The sequence below is a fragment of the Lottia gigantea genome (genome assembly GCF_000327385.1).
Source record: "Lottia gigantea unplaced genomic scaffold LOTGIsca_30, whole genome shotgun sequence".
NCBI lineage: Eukaryota > Metazoa > Mollusca > Gastropoda > Lottiidae > Lottia > Lottia gigantea.
Genome location: NW_008708987.1, coordinates 1777822 through 1799762, shown reverse-complemented (window position 1 = coordinate 1799762; position 21941 = coordinate 1777822). Strand labels below are relative to the sequence as shown.

At 32.2% G+C, this 21941-nt stretch overlaps 3 protein-coding genes across 3 annotated transcripts; 1 reads left to right on the top strand and 2 right to left on the bottom strand.

Moving 5' to 3' along the window:
• Positions 1-205: 205 nt before the first annotated feature.
• Positions 206-13181, bottom strand: LOTGIDRAFT_215976 (hypothetical protein; the record flags this gene model as incomplete). The annotated part of the gene is made up of 31 exons (XM_009057539.1): positions 13113-13181; positions 12781-12834; positions 12440-12513; positions 12008-12134; positions 11616-11722; positions 11159-11222; positions 10721-10872; positions 10207-10304; positions 9825-9979; positions 9556-9645; positions 9039-9203; positions 8664-8822; positions 8320-8419; positions 7934-8031; positions 7487-7601; positions 7053-7139; positions 6486-6684; positions 6135-6216; positions 5656-5769; positions 5266-5334; positions 4873-4951; positions 4438-4528; positions 4122-4191; positions 3313-3421; positions 2974-3074; positions 2545-2632; positions 2206-2310; positions 1695-1882; positions 1090-1266; positions 440-694; positions 206-280 (listed from the first exon to the last, which is right to left on the bottom strand). Coding segments are annotated over exons 1-31 (3486 nt in total), but the record flags the coding sequence as incomplete, so codon positions are not given.
• A 1691-nt stretch (positions 13182-14872) lies between these two features.
• LOTGIDRAFT_161701 (hypothetical protein) lies at positions 14873-19092 on the top strand (the record flags this gene model as incomplete). Its single annotated transcript, XM_009057538.1, has 6 exons — positions 14873-14898; positions 16918-17087; positions 17471-17574; positions 17882-18057; positions 18311-18501; positions 18890-19092. 6 exons carry the CDS (start codon positions 14873-14875, stop codon positions 19090-19092), a joined length of 870 nt encoding a protein of 289 aa, XP_009055786.1.
• Positions 19093-21275: 2183 nt separating this feature from the next.
• LOTGIDRAFT_118956 (hypothetical protein) lies at positions 21276-21941 on the bottom strand (the record flags this gene model as incomplete). The annotated part of the gene is made up of 2 exons (XM_009057537.1): positions 21276-21339; positions 21808-21941. Coding segments are annotated over 2 exons (198 nt in total), but the record flags the coding sequence as incomplete, so codon positions are not given.

The following is a 21941-nucleotide window of genomic DNA, read 5'->3' as shown; positions in this document are numbered from 1 at the left end:
TTTTTAGTCTCTCTTCAGCTTCCTCTGCCTCCTTCATCTTCTTGACTTCTCGTTCCACCCGCTCCTTCGCTTCCTTTAGCCTCTCTTCAATCTTCAGAGCCTCCACTGCACCCTTTTCCCTTTCAATCTTCTCTTTCTCAGCTTTTATTTTCATTTCTTTTTCCACCCTTTCTACTCGTCGTCTCTCCTCCCTTTCTTTCTCTTCCCGTCTCTTGGCATCTCGTCTCGCTCTATCTGCTGCTTCTCTTTCTTCTTGTTTCTTTCGGATGTCGTCTGCCATCTGAAATAATAAGTACAAAATAAAGTGAAATAAATGGAGTTTTACCTGTACTTTTCTGCACCTGATAAAATATTCAGACCTTAGGATTATGCAGACCCTGCTGATTATGTCTGGAAAATAGAGCCAAATAAATAGCCCTGCCACCAGGTAAGCTCTTACCTTTCGTTCCCTTTCTTTCCTCTCGTTTTCAGCCTTCTCTCGTTCTTTTTTAACTTTTTCAGCCTTTTCTTTATCAGCTTTTTCTTTCTCTAATCTCATACGTTCTGCTTTTTCTCTATTTGCCAATTCCTTCTCAATCTGTAATTTTTCAGCATTTTCTTTGTCCTGTCTCTGTTTTTCTTCATCTTTGACACGTTGTTCAGCATATGGGTCATTTTCTAAAGTTGATAACACTGCTTTTGATATATGAGCTTGCTGGAAAAAAACAACAAAAGTCTGTAATTGTAACCATAAATGATTTGATATCATTTCTTGCCATGATAAGTCGTAAAATCTTAAAATCCGTTTTTTTGAATACCAAATACACATCACATTATGTCGCCAAAAAACACTTTAGAACCTTCATTTGAAATATTTCACGATTTTTGTCATGAATACAAAAACTAGTAAGTCAAGGCTAAATATTCATCCTGATTTCAAATTGAAAATATAATTCAGAGTTCTGCTTCAAACAAGAAACTTATCATTAATTTTGTCCTACATACCGGTATGGTAAGTGTAATTCCACACTTTCCAAGATATTTTTGGGGTAGGGGGCCCAGTCTTCCCACTATTTGATTGGATCCCACACAGAATAAATCATACTTTACCTGATGGGGAGTAAGGGATTGAACATGAGTGTAAAGCGGTGAACGCAAATCGGGAGCTATCTCGAACACACCCTGTAACTGCTGGGGTGGTAGTTGTAATAACACTTGGAATGATTGAGGTTTAGTTTTCTGACAACATTTTATAAATCCTTCCCAGACCTTCTGTTGTTTCCAAACCTAAAACAAACCATTGGAGGAAAAAGGTTAATTTAATTTTGCAACTTGAAGAAAAATGATTTGTGATTTTATGAGCACGACAATAAAGGTTTTCAAGGATGCTTTCTACCAGTTGGTCTTAGTACAAACCTTGATGTTCCCCAGTATTTTTCATTTCAGACCCTCTGACCTGAGTCTTAGAGAGGAGGTAAACTGTTTTAAAAATAGACGTAAAACCTCGACCAATGTAAAACCAGGGACATAAGAGAGCCTGGGTGTAACACACTGAGCCACCACAACTCCCTAAAAGAAGATATACTATACAATGATCCACCACAGCTACCTTAAAGAAAGGGTTAACCCTAGGACTGGACCTATTAGCAATAAAGAGTTTTACACCCTGAGATACCACAGCTCACAGAAAATAAGGGAGGAGCCTAAGACTTTACCTGTTTAGTAATTAGACGATGTAAAATATTTAAAACGAAGCCGATTAATCTAGGATACATTGATAACGACTGTAAAACAGTTCTCATTAACAAGGTAGGCAGTGGGTTTATCTCCATCAACTGTTGCATGGCTATAGCTAATACTTCAGTTGTATATATAGTCTTCTCACTGAAACACAGGTTGGCAGCTGGAAAATATCAAAAAAATAGAATAAAATTGAGTTTTAAATCCTACTTTTCTACACCACATTGTTGCTAACATGAGGGTTGAGTATTCTTATGGTAAAATTTCAGAATTTTTAATTTCCAATTGCAGCATGCACAGCCTGTAGCAGATGTAATCAATCCTTAAAAGTTGGATATCAAAAGAAACCAACACAGCTGTCTTGGTACAACTGTCCGTACTGCTCACTATATGGCATTAAGAACTTTGGACCTTAGATTTCAACTTCCAAATATTTACATGATTGGTAAAGAATATGCTAATAGTCAAATGAAATCCTGAACTGACCTTTAATAACTGTTTTCATGTCACATTTGGAAGGATCTATATTATGTAGAGCTACTAATAGTTCAGCTGGTGTTAGAGGAGATGTATAGGCTACAGACGATTCACCTGAAATACACAATAATTATTTTCTTAAAGAAATTTGTCAAAGCAAAATAAAGGACTGAGACATATTCCTAAGCTTGCCTAAAACTTTCTTGGGTCCTGGGACACCTGGCCTATGTAATTTTAAAATTACATTTGTTGTACTTAAACAAAACTTAAACATGAATAATATCAAACTCTACATAGAATATAATTTTAGCCACGATCTTTGCTATTGAGGCTAAATTTACTACTTACCATGTCCCCCCATCAATCTATGGAAAACTTCTTTAACAACAACAGGGTTTAGTTTGATTAACTTGGGTAAAGCTCCAGTTACTTCTTTCTGTTATCACAAACAAAAACATAACAAATTTAACTAATATATATATTATCATCATCATGAATCATTAAACTATAACACATTCGCCTATGAAGTGACGTAGACAATATGACTCAAATCAAGGGCAGTAACTCAAGATTAAATGAAGGCGGATCATAACAAGTTGCAATTAAAAAGTACAGACCCACGGAGGAGAAATTTAAAGTTAGTTTAATTTAAAACTGTATCTCATTTATGGCAATAACTCTCAGAAATCATGCACACAGTAATTAAAACTAATTTAAATGATAGTTAATAAATCAAGGGCAATAACTCTCTAAAAGAGAAATAATTTAGGATCATACCTTAGTAAGACCTGTTAGAACAGGTATTAAAAATCTAACATCAGGTACACGTTTATGGTATAAATCTCGAATCTTCTCGACTAGTTCTGGTGACGGGGCAGCTATAATATAACAAGATTTCCAGAAATCAATCAAAAATACAAGTTAATTTGCGTCCTAAACAATAAACGTAATCATGAACTGATATTGTGAAATGGCTGAACTTTCAAACATTATGAGAGTGCAACTGATATGAAGACTTTCAAATTTTTGTTGAATTTTATGATTATCAAATACAATCTTAGTAAGAACACCACCCATAATTTTATACAATGATAAATAACTTGAACATCAACTTACATTTATCTGTTAGAATATGTATAACTCTCATCACTAATGTTTCAGCACCTTTCGGACAGTTTTCTACCATTGTTAATAATTCAGGTGAGTCCATACCCATACCTTTTACCTGGAATAATAAATAATAATAAAATAATAAATAATAAATAATAAACAATTATAAATAATAATAAACAATAATAAATAATAATAAACAATAATAAACAAATATAAATAATAATAAACAATTACAAATAATAATAAACAGTAATAAATAATAATAAATAATAATAAACAATAATAAATATAAATAATAATAATAAACAATAATAATAAACAATAATAAACAATAATAAATAATCATAAACAATAATAAATAATCATAAACAGTAATAAATACTAATAATAAATAGTAATAAATAATAAATATATAATAATAAACAATAATCAACAATAATAAATACTAATAATAAATAGTAATAAATAATAAATATATAATAATAAATAAATAATAATAATAAACAATAATAAATAATAATAAATAACAATAAATAATAATAATAACAATAATAAATAATAATCTACTTTTACTTTTACACTCTATCAAACAATAATTACAGGTATTGTGAAGAGATTTTCTAAACCTTGTAAGTGTTTTGGGAACACTGATATCATCTGTGAGTCATGCAACTCCAGTTAAACTAAGCTGATTATCATATCTAAGGCCTTTACAATAGCTCCGTCATAAAACACTTGGTTTAGAAAAAATCTTTAGATTTAAACACCATATAAATATACTCATTTGATAATATACAACGCTAGTAACTTACTGGACTTTCTAACATACGTAATATAGCTCTTTTAACATCAGCTGACGTAGCTGTATAAACATTAGATAACCTGAAAAATATACAAACAATTTATAAATAGAATAAAGATCATTGCAAATAAATACAGGGCTTTTAAAAATATGAAACAATTTAACTAATTTTGAATAAATAATGGGTAATTATGGTATATTTTCTTATCTTTTGACTGCTTTAGAGGATTATATTACATGAACTTAAACCCTGACAGTCAGTTTAATATCATTGTAAAGGTCTTGTAATAGTCTCTACACGAGGAATAAACTGTTAATATACTTACTCGTGTATAAGAGAATGATTAGTTGGTAATAAACCAAGATATAAATAAAGATGCATTTTAATACACTCTTCTGTCCATTCTTCTTGGACATCTATAAATTAAAAACCATAAAGTTATTCTAAGACAACCAATAATTTTAAAACTGATAGTCTATTTGACTGAGAAATAATCAGAAAAATTTTGATTTACCACAGATATTGCAAAGAGAAAGTTTTGTAGATGAATTTCTAAAAGAACTAAGGAGCATCATTAGTTATGCGAATAATTCTTTAGTGACATTAAATAATAGAGATGACATTAAATAACGGAACACAATTTTATAGTATACTACTTCTGGGTTTATTGTACATAATGTTTACAATTTATATTACTATCATCAGTTTCAATTTAAGGATGTATGTATTCAACATGATGAAGCCAAAAAATTATACATACCTTTTGCTTTAGCTCCAGTAAAGAATTCTGGTAAAGGTTTTGGTAGAAGAAGTTTCTTCAGATTATTGAGGGCATACGTCTAAAACAACAAAGAAACGAATCAAGTAAATGTTTTACATATTGTTTAAATTAAAGAGATTGTAAATAGATTTTCTAGCCTTACTAGTAAGAAGCGTTTTATGACGTCACAATTGCAATGGCCCTGTAATCAGCATCTTTGCAATAGTGTCATCATAAAATGCTATGCTTAGTGGAATTACAAGAACAAATGATGCCTGACTGAAAATTTGAATGATATATGTACTAAAGCTTGAAAGAATGTTCATCATCAAATGATTCACACATAAAAATAAATAAGAATTTTGTAAATAATTAAGAAGAGAAATTGATTACCTCTATAGGAGAATTAAGTTGATATTTTTCTAGTAATGTTTTAGTTATTTCTATAGCTTTATTTCTAACCTACAAAATAAAATAATGTGATAGTATAATAACAGCTAGGTAGACACGTCTAAGAAACAATTTTTAAATATGATTGACAGAACAAATTCACAATTGGTGATTTTCTTTAAATGGCTGTTTTGAAAGTCAAAATCAAGCGAAGTTTGTAAAAGGATTTCTCTTTCCATCGAAAAAATAATTAATATAATAACTGTGAAAGATATTTTGAGTACACTCATAATAAAAAACTCTTTACTTTACATGGGTCAGAATTAGGTCCATGTCTAACACTTTGCCCATCAGGAAAACATATATACAACATTTAGAATAATTAAAATATACCTCTGGTTGATCGTGACCTGTAAACTCTAGTAAAACATCTAGAAAATGTAATCTTCTATTAGGTCTCATCAATATTAACTTTCTTAATGTTTCCATCCCATTCTGTGTCTGTGACTGGAAAATTATAATAACCTTTAATCATTTAGATAACAATAATTATATTATACAAATTTTACTTAACATTTCAGTGTGTCTGTGTAATGCCAACTTGTTAATTTTTTTTCGTGCGAACGAGTTGGGTATTTTCTATTGTACGTTACACTTGTAGGATATTTTTGACTTTTTAATTACAGACAATCTGTTCAATATTCAATCAGTTTGTCATCGTGATTTAGTCATATTTGCCTGACACTTTCCTTATGTCCGACATAAGGCCTCTATCGACATCAAGTATAGGTTCATCATCTAAACAAGCAGATACGAAATAAACACTCAAAAGAGTAAATATAAGCAATAAAAGTTACAATCATTAAACCTACCTCATTGGCACTGTATCTACGTAACATTTCAACAGCATTATCAGTTACTACTGGTGCCTCTAATATCAATCGACTAAATAAACTACAGTAGAAATTTCACTCGTTAGATCCAGGCTTCATTTTAAGGGGCAATAATCATTTTCGTGATGATTTGATTTGATTTTAAGAATGGGATCCAGGAGTAGTCATAAAAACTTGAAAAGAATCTTTTACCTAACTTGCTAGTTGAAATAGATTCTTCATTAAAATTTGATATATATAAAACAACTTTAAACATAATAAATTAGGTCATAAGATTTTTTAAAAATAGCGTTTAGGAGAAGTCATAAAAACTTGAGTAAAAACTCTTACCCATCTCGTTGGTCTGGCCTATCTAATAACATACTTAACAATCTAGTTAAACACTCATCATAACTAGCCAGGCTATTTTTATCTGTCTGTGGATCAGCCACGCTGATAAAGCCCTGACAATTAGCATATTCCTGATATAACCAGGCAAACGCTATATCACTACGTGTCTTTAAATCTTCAAAAATAAACGTCTGTAACACTGTAAGAAAAAGAACAAGTTTTATGTTCCACTTATCTGTGACGTGATGTGGCCAATAAAGGCGTGCTATGTCATGCAATTTGCAACAAGGGAAATTTTCATGCCAGGGCAGATGTCTTAGCCTATCTCAATCTACGAAGTTTCCAACCCCCAAGGGAACTTAAAATGTGCAGTTTCTATCCCACAAAGTGTTGAGTTTATTTTACAATCTTTTTAATTAAACAGGTAATAAATATCAACCCAAAAGTTTGCTTCAGCTCGATCAAGAAGCAAGCACCATCGTAGAAACGTTGCAATATTGTTATCCATATAATGGAGTCCAGTTATTCAGATCAAAGTTTATTTTTAATAGAAGTTTTATTACTTACTGTCCTTGAGTCCACCACCAAACTGAGCTGTTAATGTAGCGAGAATTTTAACTCTGACTGAAGTAATGTTATTATTCTGAGCAATAGCTGAAATAAAACATTGAAACATTTAAAATTAAAGTACATTGATAACAGGAATCGTAACTGGGCATTGGTAAGTCTGTTTTTGTAATGATAAGAATTTTTCGGAGTATTGCCAACTTCTCTTCAGCACCTCTGAAACAATTACCTATTTCTACCCTGTTTCCCTTTAGCAGGTAAAACTCATACTAGGGACTGAAGTTATAAATATTCATGACATCCATCATTTTCAAGCTGACCAATCAATAAGCTTCTACATTTAAAATACATAATATTGCATAAAGCTATTTCAAAATTGTACATAGTTTTGAAAGGTATGTACCAGCTCATGATTTAACATCAAACAGACTTACTTTCAGCTGTCAGTACACGTTTCATAGTAGCTATAGTCATCTCATCTATTTTACCAGCATCTAATGGATTAGTTATAGTTGATAGTTTAAACTGACGTAATTTACGAGGGGCAGCCTGAAATGAAACAAAAATATATTTAACATAACTCACTCTTGATTATAGCTGAATAAAATCAAAAATCAATTAAAAATTATAAATCATTTAATGAAATGCCCGGTGATATTATTAGTAGCTGTTCAGATAGTGAGGTCATAGAACAATTAGTTTGAGTGGAATTGCAAGAATCACAGACATCTGACTGTAAATTGGAATGGTGGACATTGATGCTATCAGTGGCTCAATAATCTTACATATACAAAGTTGAGAAAACCTCTTTACAATCCCTTGAAGTAATGACCCTAATCCAATGGTTAACTCAGTTCATGATGTATTACTATGTTACTTACAGGCATAGAGGGTTGTAGAAAGGATCCTGGTACACCTGTACTACTACTACTACTAGGTTTATTGTCAGTACCACTGTCTTCTAGATTAGTTGTCCCACCTAAATGTCATAAAACAACATAGTATTATCATATCAGTTCTGGGTGGTCCTTGATTGATGAGTTCTGCTTGTTCAGGATTCATGAACTCATTTGGAAATTCAATAAAGCAGGATTCAAAAACCATAGAAAGGAATAGAAAAATATATTCTGATTGTGGCATATCACACTGCTTGTATGAAGTTCAGAATGGGAACAGACAGAACTTGTTCTAGACTTCATTCAGTAACACTTCATTGAGATATTGGAAGAGGTGGTATAGATCAGTGTAGAATAAAGCAGTGTCTTACCAACTAGAGTTTGTATAAGTTGTTTAGGTGATGGGTAACTAGCATCCATAGGAGAGGCTGGGGTAGTACTACCATCATCTTTTACTCCTTCCTCTAAAAACTACAATATAAATTAAATGTGTTAATGATTTTCAAAACCCTTCTTTCTCCACTTTCAAATTACTTATCATGATTTCTTAAATGTCTGGTGCACTGAACGCCACTTAAAAATACTGTGGCCCTTATTCTCATCTCCCAAACCCAGGGCCTGTCCACCACATGATTACTTGAAAAAGCCACAGTTACCAATATATGTAAAACAACAAAAGTAGTTCCTTCATGTCTGAGATACAATCTATACTTACTTTACGTTGAAGTTCTCCCAGACCTCGACCAAACCCAGCCATAGTTAACTGAGTAGCTAACAATCGAGCTAAATGAGCTATCTGAGCCTCTGTACCAGCGGCTGCTATTGGTGTATAGGTTGATTCAAACTGGGCTGGCATTGTATCTGGTAACATTACCTATAATCAGAGATATAACTTCAGTCTTTGCTTAATTCAAACATTATTTAATCTTTGAGAAGGCATGAGAAATGAATAAAGAGTCATGCAATAAGTTTTCTGGCGAGACTTGTTGGCTTAAAAGCTCCATTTACCATCTTTTAAGCTTTTAAACGTTTAGGGATTAACAGCGAAGAGGAAAAATCTCCAAAATTCACTGAAGAATTAACGACCTACCATACTAAGTAATACAAGATCAGCAACATTCTGGGAGTTAAGTTTAGGTAGAATGTCTTCTGCTGTAATATCTATAGCAGTTTGTCGCTGGGAGACAGACGGGGCACGTTTTATACCCTGGGGTACGAATGGGGTCATCTGGACTTCATCATCGTCTAAATCAATCTAAAATAAAAATATATTATATATGATTTTATTATTGATAGCGGTAGGTAGTCTGCGGAGGCACATATTGGCATTAAGTTATTGATGATATTTACTCAAGCTTTATGGGTTATCATGGTGATGATTTCAAGTGTTTCTTATTTGACTTCATAAATTGCATTTTTGTCACATGTCATGACTTCATTTTTCTTTTAATAAATAAATAAAAAAATCAAATAATGATAAAGACTGTTATGTTGACCTGGATTCCAATCCACAATTTGTGCTTTCGAGATTCTGTCAGGCTCTGGATGTCAAGATTTTGTTATTGAATAATATACTAGTTTAGGAATTAATTCTTTCAATTTATTACCTCTACTTTAGCTTTTTTACTAGTTGATGTTGACGTTTGTTCCAGTTTTCTTTTTCGATTTTCATCCATTTTTGGCATATTTTTGTTTATCTGAAAAACAAATAAAAAACAGAAAATTTGAAAGATATTTGAGATTTGACGATAAATTGAAAAAAAAAAATTTCTTTCTACTTTACGTGTTGAAGAAAAATTTTATTTTCTCTAAAAATTTTACAACAGCCAGAACTAATCCACAATTCTCCTGAACATCAAATAAATATTGATCTTACCTCTGACTGACTAGCACCAAGATCTGTTAACAATGTAGTAATCTGTGTTAGATGATCAACAGACGCAGGATGTTTTAATAGAGCTAACATCTGCATCTTTAAATTTTTACGAACACTACTAACTTGAGATTTAGCCAGCGTTGGCGGTAAATTTACTGAAAAAAATAATCATAGGTCATTCCAGAATGTCAAATGTCAGGCAATTGTGACCTTACTGTGCTCACTGGTACCTATTGGACACTTAATTACATAAGTAGCTGGTGAAGCTGGCTTAACCAAGTGACATCACATATTAACATTATACCCTATAAGTCATATCAAGTGTACAGGGTACATTTGGTTTTGTTCTATTCCCTCAGTGTTTAAAGTTCAAGATACGTACCATGTAAAGCCTCTAAACCCTGTACAACTTGATCTAAGAATATAGGTCTTTGTTTAGCTATATTAGTTAATGCTCCCATAACAGTCATCAGGTTAATACTGAAAATAAAACATTATATATAGCTTGATAGTTGTCAAGTCTTTCAGAAATTACAGGAACAGACATTGGCTGTGCAATCAGAATGTAAGGGTCCCAAAACACATATAAAGACTAGAAAAATCAGAATGATGTAAATAGATGCTTTAAACACATACACAATAACAGGAAAATCTTCTATAAAGTCATTTTAAGAAATATAGTCTTAAAAAAACATTTAGTGCAAAGTATTTTTATATTTTCCCTGTGATCAGCAATATTGAAAATGGTATGAGAGTGAACACCCCTATTTATCAAATGACTCTTCTTAACTTGCAGCTTTAACACACAAGAGTTAAGAATGAAAAGAAGAGTTCACTGACAGAAAAGGGGGGTGTGAAGTTGATCATTCTATCATAAATTTTTGAATTCAAATTACCTGGATATATGTGGTGAAGCTTGAAATTGTAACAACAAAATAAACGATTTCTTTCCATCCTCCTCTAACTTATTAACCTTCAAATACGTGTTCGATTCTGGTATCTGATCTAGAGTTATGTCCCCTTCCATATTCTTCGGTATCATCGAGTCCTAAAATAGACAATATTAATATCTTTAAACTTTGAAATACTGAGTGTAAATAAAATAAATTGTCATATACCTGAACTCCAAGTAATATTACTTTTAAGTGCATGAAGTTAACATTATATGATGCTACTTGGTCACTTGGCCGCTAAAAAGATAGACTGATGCCGCTGTCCTTATTATTTGTTTGTTATTTGTTATTTCCCTCATTGCACACTGTAAGGTATCTATATAGAGTACAAACGTAAGAGATAAAACACCATTTCATTTTATTAAGAAAGATTTTACTTACTGTTGATCTTTTTGATAAAACTAAAACCACTCCTTCTAGAAACTTAACAACATGGGTACGTATACTGAAATCATACAAATACATCAATATAACTTTATTTCATGGTGTGCCAACATGTAGGTCACATTGGATTAGTTTGTTGGGAGTGGTTCCGTCTGTTCCAATTGTAAGTGTCAACCAAGCAGTACAGAACTCCATATGTAACATTCAAAATTTAACCTATTCTTTTCTCCGCCATTTTGAATTTCTATTTTTTCGAGCTCATGGAATGTATTTTGATCCAACTTGTTATTTTGAATTAACGGTTGGTTCAATGAATCCTAAATGAGCAGAACTCTCACATCGAGTGCTCCACAATTTTTCTATTCTTTGAATAACAGGGGAAATAACTGCTATAAGATGCAAGAATTACAGCAATACAAACAAATCAACAAATTTTCATCAGAATTAAACTCACCCATCATTTTCAGACTCCAACAATTCTAAAACTTGTTTTTTAGTTTTCATCATATTCTCCCAAACAGACGTCATTTCTGAACTAGGAGTCTTCGCTTTAGCTATCCACTGAAATTAAATAGTGAAGAAATTGTAAAGGTTGATGACTAGCATTACTATATCAGCTGATAGCACAAGGCAAATACATGTACATTATGCTCTACATTAACAGAAATTTCAACATCCCTTTCCTGTACTGAAATACTACAATTGTAGCCTTGATTATTCAGATATTCATGAAGATCTACACAGGAATCACTTAAGTTACTCGATTCGTTGCTTCTAGTTTATGTATATCTATAATCCAGCACCTTGTCCATTCTCACCTGTAGAAAAGGGAAGGCTATAACTTACCTGTAAGCTGTATTTAAATATACTAGTTAAAGACAAGATAACTTTCTTTTTAACATTAGCGTTATCATCAGCTAATAATATAGTTACTCCTGGTAGAGCTTTCGGTAAGATTTCTTTATCTTTCTTACTAAAAAATAAACAACAACATTTCTTTATAATTCAAATATTTCCTTTCAGTTAGATTAAACTTTACAAGGATAACATCTTAGGTTCACCAGGATCCTATCTACCAGCTGGTCCTTGGACAAACCACTTGGCTTTAATCTTTCCTGGATTATCCAAACCCATTTATAGCTGATTACAGAAATTACACCCAAATTAAGTCAGAATTTGAATCATTTATTAAAGATCATATTTGATATTATAAAAAAACAGAAAGGAACTCTGTTTAAATGATTCAGCTTGGTTTGAAACACAAAACACTCTACACACCAAGCTTCTTCTAGAAAGCCAATCAGAAGTTTTTTAACATCTACTGATCTATCACTGATAAAGGCCAACATTTCCTGAAATGGAATAAGATTTTTAACAAAATCTAATGAAAAAATAACAATTTTCTTTTAGGAAACTGAAGCCTATTTTTGTGGTAATACCAAAATACGGGAACACTGACAGACAATATCCAACTGTTGAGGGATCTTTCACTTACAAATCCTTAAACACACGGAGCCTTTGTTTATTGTCACCTTCCATTCACTAGAAGCTTTATCTATGTCATCCCTGCTAAAATCCGAAGAGAATCCTATGTTATTTTTTTCATTATTCATACTTACATCGAGAAAGTTATCTAACAGTGTAGGATCTTTATGAATTATCAACTCTTGAACCTGGAAATACAAACAAACAAGTATAACATTTCTACCTGTTAGAAATATTTCAACAATTTCTTTTCAAATAGATAGTGCATAATTTGCTGCCATTTGGAATGACATTTAAAACAATACAAATTTTATATTAAAAACACTAAAAATATATTTAATAACACAACTACAAGGTCAAGGTATCTTAAAGGGGGCAGTTTATTATATAGACTTTTCGTAAACTTTCTTCTCTTTTCAATAGCATTGGAATTGTAGTAGTGGAAGAAAATAATATCTGCCCTTACCTGTCTTAAATATTTAATTTTGTCAACATCTCGTGTCATCAGAGCTGCTTGGTTCAAAAGTTCCACAACCTACAGACAGAAAATGATAATGCATTCATAGAGTTTTTAGTTTTGACATAGTTGTAGGTTACGCTGACAAAAACATGGCCAAACTTGTTTCTTAATTTTAATATAAATAGTTGCCAGGCAATCTAAAATTTTAGTCAAAATTTTCAGAATTTTGACTGTTCGAATAAATAACTGACTAGATCATTATTAATTGATATAATTGAATTTCTTTTCATAGGTTGGCATATTCAATGCATTTAAGATTAGAGATTAGGGTGATTGAAGAGTATCCAGTTACTATTCAATATAAGGCACTGGCACAGGGTTAAAGTTATGTTTACAATAATTGTGATGCTAATATGCAATGAACTAAATCAAAGAAAATCATAACGGTTATCATATAAATTTTCTTGGACCTAGAGTAAGAGAGACACAGAACTGCTTTGACACAGTGTGACAGTGTTGTTTTTAATCGCTTCGATGTCGATTAAACCATGATGGATGGGGCTAGAGTGGTGATGTTTGTTCAGAATTCAGATGATATCATACTGCTGGCTACCTTATCATACGTCGACTGAATCGGCTCAGCAGCTTCATCTTCTTCATTCATAATTTGAGCTGCTGTGGAAAGGCGGATGTTTGAGGCCGCCATTTTCTCAGATTTTATCAAAATATGCTAAAAGTAATTCAGAGACAAAATTTGAGTGTCTCCTATGAGAGATCGGGAATCATATTTCAATTATTAGTGCTAAAGGAGATTATTTAATTGTCAAAAATTCAGCACGCTCAATTTTCGGCCATGTTGCCATAAAATGGTCTCAGAGTTGTCGTAAAATATTTGCAAGCTGCATTCGTCACTGTAGTAAAATTCGTATTCACACTTTCCTTGTGTTTTGATTTGTGTTCACTATGCTTGCACTGTGTACACTGACTTTTTCTCAGTGTCCGTGAATTGAATTTATTGATCTACAGTGAGGATTAAAGTATGGGTTTAATAATGTTACACAGTGTTGGATCTGGCCAACATAACTAAATCATAATTATTATAATAATAATAATCACTTTATTAGAGAAAGAAGACAAAAAGCCTTCCTAGCATTTAGCCCATTAGGATCAACAGTTTTATAGAGGCTACTAAAGAAACCTATGATTTCAAGACAATATGTCCTCATAGAGTCCTCAGAGCTAATATAACATATTTTGAATAGGTATCCATTGGTTTCATTTCGATGTTTAGTCATGCCTCCTCGTTTTAAGGCGGGAAAGAGGACTGACCTTGGGAAACTAATTTGAATATTAGAGGTTATTCTTTGCCTCTGAAATATTTCCTCAAAACGTTACTTTGGGATTGATATTATCTTCTCTATTTCATCTAAATTGATAATTGCTCCATAAAGAACAAAAATGGGTCGCTTTAACCTTGTTTATATCGAAGGAATTCCAAATATTACGACTGCACTGAAGTTATATCTAATCAACCTTGACATTGAAAAAAAAAACTTATACGCCGTTATCCAGACTGACGTTTAAATAGAAATGGTGAAGACGCGAAAAAAGACTGGATAATGAATAACTGATTATGAATGGATAGGACGGATTAGTGAACCGGTCATTGAGTTAATTGATGTCAGCGATTATTAGCTCCTGTTAGCTGTAAACAAGATCCTGTTGTAAGCAAACGAGAGTAAAGTCCACCATTTCATTGTTTAAAAATGACCACTGATCAGTCTGAAGTTGGGTAAGCAGCGCTAATTTTTTTATCTGGCATAAAAGTTATATTTCCACCAATGTACTAAATGTAGTCTATTATACACACCACTATGGCCATTAACCTACAGGCTACATATTTAATAATTTATTGTTATGGTAAGGGTCATAAAGTCAGATACACATATTGACTATAACTCTTCAGTCTGCAATAATCTATCTTATAATATTTGTACATGCAAACCACTATTCAGGCTTGTCTAACCCTTGAAATATATCCCCCTCCCACCCCCTAGCCCCCCTGAAAAATTTTAACAAATTCTCAATTGAATCTATCAGTTATATTTTGCCCCTCATGCAAATGCGGCCTCCTCCCTTGACACATTGGGCTGATTATGGACCTAGGGCCTCTCGCGCCTAAGAAAATTCCCCCTCCCCCCCTGAAACATTTAGATGACTTGAATAACTTGTTGAGCCAAATCCCACCCCCCCTGTTGACCCTCCATCCCTCTTCTATATTTGGTATAAGATATTTGTTTCGTAACGGTATGTTTAATGGTAACAGATTAGAAGGCCTATAAGCTTCTCTTTTTTACACAACGATTTAAGCTTTTGTATGGGTTATTACCTTGAATTAAAAAATATATTAACATTCAGTTTGAAATCTATTATAGAACTTATCTTTCATGTACAAGTATACAAAATGAGGTGGTGCATACTCCAACTTTACCCTTGTTGATTGAGTGATTTTATTTTCCATATCCCAAATTGTTGTTAATGAGAAAACTTTTATTTGTAGTTTTCCATCATTGGGTTGTGATAAAAGGTATTTGATAATCTGTCAGCTTGAAATAGCCATTAGAATTTATTCATTCTTTCAATGTGCATGGCTTTCAATTCTAAAGGATAACCCTATAGTTGTCAAATATTTTCTTTACCAGCTAAAATGGCTGAATATTAGCTAACTGATATAAATGATATATGCAATTGCTTGATCTCATACAATTAAAAAGAAATTACATTAACTTCACTTTTTTTGTTCTAAACAATATTTATTAATTATTTCATATAGAAAAAGGATTGGAGAACAGGCAGATGCCTATGTAACTCCTCTCCGCACACATCAAACCACATGTAAGATTTCAATTTTATAAATGCTAAGATGAAATTGTTGGTAAAGCTAATATTTAGACAACGTGGTCTACATCTATTTGATACCGACTGGTACTTTATTTATTGGAGAATTTTCAATTTTTTTTGTGAAGAATGACAGAAAACAAAGATCAAGAAGTGTCCATTATATGAAAAAATGAAGGGCGCTTTTTGCTTTTTTACTTTCAGTTCTGCAGGTCTTTTATCATTCTGTTTTGTCATGACATTTTTAGCACAGCATGGTTTGATTCTGTCATATGAGATTGAATAATTGTAGATATTCTTTTTTTCCATTGATTTTGCTTCTTAGAATTATTTTTTGAAAAGCATGATTTTAATTGATATTGCTTGTAAAAGCATTTTGTTTTTCTTTAAATTTTTTAGGTAATTAACTTACTTTTTCTCATTGTTTTGTTGTTATACATTTCACAGTAAGTGGAAGAAAATCTTGCTTATTATAAACTTACTGTTACAGAGTTTGGCATTTTTCACAATTTCATTTTTGAATAATTTTGTATATTTACCAGTTTCAATATCATTTTATTTTACCTGCTGGTCTAACTCATTTTCTGGCTAACTATGGTTCTTTTTAGAATGCAAATCCTACATCCAAAGTTTTTTTACATTTGTGTGATGGTATTACCAATAATGACATCACAATATTAATTTTAACTTCAGATGTGATAAAAGTTTAAATCTGAAAAATGTGCTTTAAATATCTGAAATTGAGCTGTTTGAGCAAATAAAGAAAATAATTAGACTGTATTCCTTTATTTACCAGTAATTAAACAAAAAACTTTTATTGAACAAATTAAATCTGATTGATATTGCTTCTACAATTTTTACTCTCAACTATTTAAGATTTCAAAGTATCTTAATATATTTTTAATATTTTCAGTTATACCTTTGATGACATTAACTCAATAGCCAAAGATGTTCTTCAGAAAACCCAACACCGTCCAACGATTGGTATTATTTGTGGGTCTGGATTGGGTGGACTAGCCGACAAGGTAGATCAACCAGACGTCGTACATTATCATGAAATTAAGGAATTTCCTGTGGCCACTGGTAAGATATTTGTATGGTCATCTATAGCATTTCTATAATGGGGGGTTAAGTTGAGGCCACAGAACTGTCAAGGGGAGCTCACAGCACTAGGTATGTAAGATGATATGATTAGAAATTTGAGAGTTGAAGGGAAGGGAAATTAGAGCAGGAACCCTCCTACAGTAGAAACAGCTCTGCCTGAAATATCAGGTGGGTAGGGATGGTAGGGTGGATTTAAACACATCTCAATAAATTTTAGTGGTTGAACTATCAGTTGAAGAGGGTGTTAAAATCAATTTATGTTAATCTTTGGTCATTAAGGACTTTGGACCCTGAAGCTGTGAAAATGTTGCCATATGTTCACAGATATTTGTGAGCCACTAAACAATTATTGTATATTTTAGTACAAGGTCATGAAGGGAAGTTGGTATTTGGAAAGTTAGAAGGAAAAACAGTTGTTTTAATGAGAGGCAGATTCCATTATTATGAAGGCTATCCTATGTGGAAGGTAACATGACAATTAATTTGCTTTGTAACCGAGACCCTGTGTGGTTCAGGCTGTGCATGTTAAAGATCCCTCAGCAGTTGGAAATCAAAAAAGAGTAGGCTAAGCTGCTGTCCTGACAAAATTTCTCTCATTGCACTCTGCATGCAGTTGCCTGTCTTCATTAGCTCAATTAGGTGCAGAAAGGTAGGATGTAAAACTCCATTTATTTATTGTGTTTTGCACTGGTTGAATTATTTGTAGCATCATGTGGTTTTCTGGCTTTACGTTTGTGATTATGATGATGTATTTCCTATGTTATATATTATAGGTAGCTATGCCAGTACGTGTTATGAAAGCTATGGGTATATCAACACTGATAGTAACGAATGCAGCAGGAGGTTTGAACCCAGAGTTTAATACTGGTGATTTGATGATCTTACGAGACCATATTGACCTCCCTGGTCTAACTGGAGAGTGTGTTCTTATCGGTAGAAATGATGAAAGGTAATTACAAATTTCTCTCTCAGTTGGGTAGGTTGTGACCTAAAGGAGTTGTAAAGAAGTTTTCCAAACTTTTTATGTGTATTACAGACTCTGATAGCATTAATTGCCAATGTTCAGCCAGTGTAAATGGTAAATGGGCACAGATAATCTGGGAAAGATCAATGCCAAAAAGTTCGGACCTGCTAGTAGAAAGGATCCTTGTTAACCTTAATGTTATTCTTGTGGATCATAGTTATTTCTTTCTGTCTTTCAGATTTGGGCCAAGATTTCCTGCCACTGTCGGTACCTACGATGATCAGTTGATCAAACAAGCCAAAGCTATTGCTCAGGAATTAGGTTATGGACCTGTTTTAAGAGAAGGGGTTTATATAATGATTGGAGGTCCTACTTTTGAAACTGTGGCTGAGTCCAGGTTACTGAGAAATTGGGGTGCCGATGCTGTTGGTAGGTTTTTATTGGTGTCTTCTACCTTCAGGGTTCCATTTGCATTCAAATTTTCCAGTTCTCCTATTTTCTTGGTTTATAATAGTATATTTTTTAAGATTATGCCCAGTCTTTCTTGTCAGACTGACACACCAATTAACATCAATAAGAAAGCCTTGTAAATGTTTACAAATAAAATCTTGTGAGGATACTATTACGAAATGACAGTGGAAGATTAAAGATGGATTACTATTCCTATTTCAATGTAAAGCAAGACACGATACTTGCAAATATAGGGTTACATATTGGGTCTATATTCGAACTCTTCAAATGGCTTGAAAGTCCTATCCTAAGATGTGAGTATGCCAGAATATTTTTATGAAATATTAATTCATTGTTTTGTTTGTAGGTATGAGTACAGTACCTGAAGCTGTGGTAGCCAAACACTGTGGGTTGAAAGTATTTGGAATATCTTTAATCACTGACATGTGTTCATTATCTTACGATGCTGTCAATGCCACCACTCATGAAGAAGTTCTGAAAATAGGACAGAAAAGAGCTGGAGATCTACAGAAACTTGTTAGTTGTCTGATCGGAAAGATACAAGATTAAGCCTTATTGTTAAGTGTTATATATTGTTACAAGTTGTTATTTGGTAGATGTCTAGATCTGTCTGATTAAAATAAGACCAAACTGCTGTTCTGTTCATTCGTTCATCATCAACATTCATCTGTTTGATGACACCCTCAGCCAATCAAATTTCTTCCCTCTCCAATGCTGGGATTTTATGATGCCAACAAATGGTGTAATAAAAAACGCAACAAAAGTTTGGTCTAATTTTAATTACGTTGATGCCAAGTTATCATTGTAAGTCTTTAACTCTCAGGCCTCATCCATGACAATTTTTGTTGAATTAAAATGTCATTTTAAACAGTTTTTAATGCATTTTCAAATGGGCACCTTTTAGCACAATTTGTACCATGACGACTTTTTATAATGTCTTAGATAATTTTGCTTAAGACTTTATTTTAACAAAAAAATTTATTATTTAATAATTTTTCAATTTCCACATATAGAATAGTAGTGAAATAAGCCCATGGTTGATTTAGGCTTAATAAGAAACAAACCCACCATAGAACCAAGCCTCCCACTCGCATCGTGACTTTGATTTATATTACAAGTTACTTTGAGCATGAAATCATCCATTTATCATGCCGACTCTAGAATGGCTGGATTTTGTGTATTGCTGACATTATTTTGTTAAGAATTAGCCGTGGTAGAAAAAGAATCAGAACTTTGCAATTTGTAACAGGTGCTTTGAAATTATTATCAGGCATAGAATCAAATTTTTACTATAATTTTGATATAAGATCTTAAGTCTATCTTTGTAATAATACCATAGATAATAATTTCTTTTTTTATTTAGAATTTATTTATGGTTAAATCAATGAAATTAGGCAATTAGTCAATAAATTTCATTACATGCATTTTGTTTAGCGAAAAGCATTTACTTCAGGGCCCAATTCCCAGCAAAGTTTTTTTTTTTGCCAGTTTTTGGTTTATACATCTTTTGATAAATAAACAGAGCTCATTTCCATCAAACAGGGCATTTTTTGAATTAATTTTAGTAAACAGAAAATATAATAATCTAATTCTGAAACTGAGCTCCATCAGCTGGTCAATCAATTACATGTTTTAGTGGATATAACTTTTTAACTTTTTATGAAATTTTCCTTATTTGTTTATTTCCAATAATTTTCTGTTATTTGTTTATCAAAGTTATATAAATATATGCTCAGTTTTTTGTTATTTATTTCCTAGCATTTTGCATATCTAGTGTACTATCAATAGTATTATAATCTTTATTAAGGTTGATTTGTTATCAAAATAACTATGTATTTATCATCTTTCTTTATCAGATAAAAAGAAATTTACACCTCTATTTTGTTAGATTCAGTAGTCCTAAGTCCATTTAGCCTGACAAGTCTGGCTGTACCTTTTCTCAGGCGTGATATACGCCGGGAAATCAGCTCTTTCAGTTCCAGACATAAAATTATGCTTATCATGGGTGTTGCTGTGATCCATTATTAAGTCACTAGTTTTTAAGAATCTTCACCATGACAATAATTTTGGTATCTATACAAAGTTGAGTCTCAATGAGTCCATTTAGGTATTACCAGATATTCTACATTGTCCCTCTGCCCCATACGATTCCACAATACAGTTGAGGGGTTGGCTTTAATTTACAGAGTTATTTGAAAGAGATAAGTAAGGGGACAAAATTAATGCTGCCAGAGCTAAATGTGAACTCATATATTTAAAAAATAGCACAGGGATTATGATGAAAATTTTTATTGATTAAAAACATGACAATATACAATTCAGATTAAAATCAAATGAAAAAAATAATTCATAACAACCTAATCGAAACAGAAATTTAAAGGGATTGGAAAGAGAAATTTTTTCTGTCATACACAGAGAATTCAGAAAACCTATTTACCATCTGAACAAATGGGTGAAATGTTTTTAAAAATAAACTCAACTTTTCATACTAAAACTGTTATAGAAAATCTTTAGGAATTGATAAAGTCAACAGACAGAATTTTAAGAAATAAAACCACACTTATTTTTTTTTTGTAAACACAGATAGAGAGAAAACATATATATTGAGAATTACATCTATATCTATGCCCTAATCCCAGACTTTAAAATATATTTACATAATGGTGAAATGATTAGAAATGACAATAAATAACTACACTGGTTATAAAAATATAAAGTTTCAATCCAACCATTCACTCAAATTGATTTTTATTCTTCAATAAATAGGCTGCTAAAAACTCTACTGGGTTTGGAGGTCTGAAATGGAAAACGGAAAATTAAGCATTATACTCGTGGACAAATAGTACAAAACACATGCATATTATTTGAATTTGTGGCAGGGCAATCTTATGACTTTCCTAATCAACTGTTTTTCAACTCAGCATCCCTTACATGGAGTTCAAATAGCAAACAGTTTACCATCTAGTTTTGGACAAGATTGTCTCATAGATTATTCCTCAACCTAATAGCTTGAATTAGCTCTTGAGACTAATTCCAAACACTTTGCATTCCAGCTCAAGTAAAATAATTACTCAAGCTGGTGTTAAACAAGGCAATTACTTTATAGACAAGCTTAAGCTTATACATGTATCCAAATAATTCATTGGAAAACAAATATCTGTTGAACTAGTTAAAGGTGTCCAATTTCAGAAACGTAATAAGACATTGAAATTTTTCCAGAGTGTTGCAAGAATTCAACAAGACAGCTTAAAAAGATTAACTAACCTTTCTTTAGCTAAGACAGACATGCCCTGTAGTAATATTGGTACGACTGTTTGGTCTAAATAGGCTCTAGTTGGTAGAGACTGTAAATCAACTTTAGCTTTTTTCAATGGTGGTGAATCAGTAGCTTCTTTTTC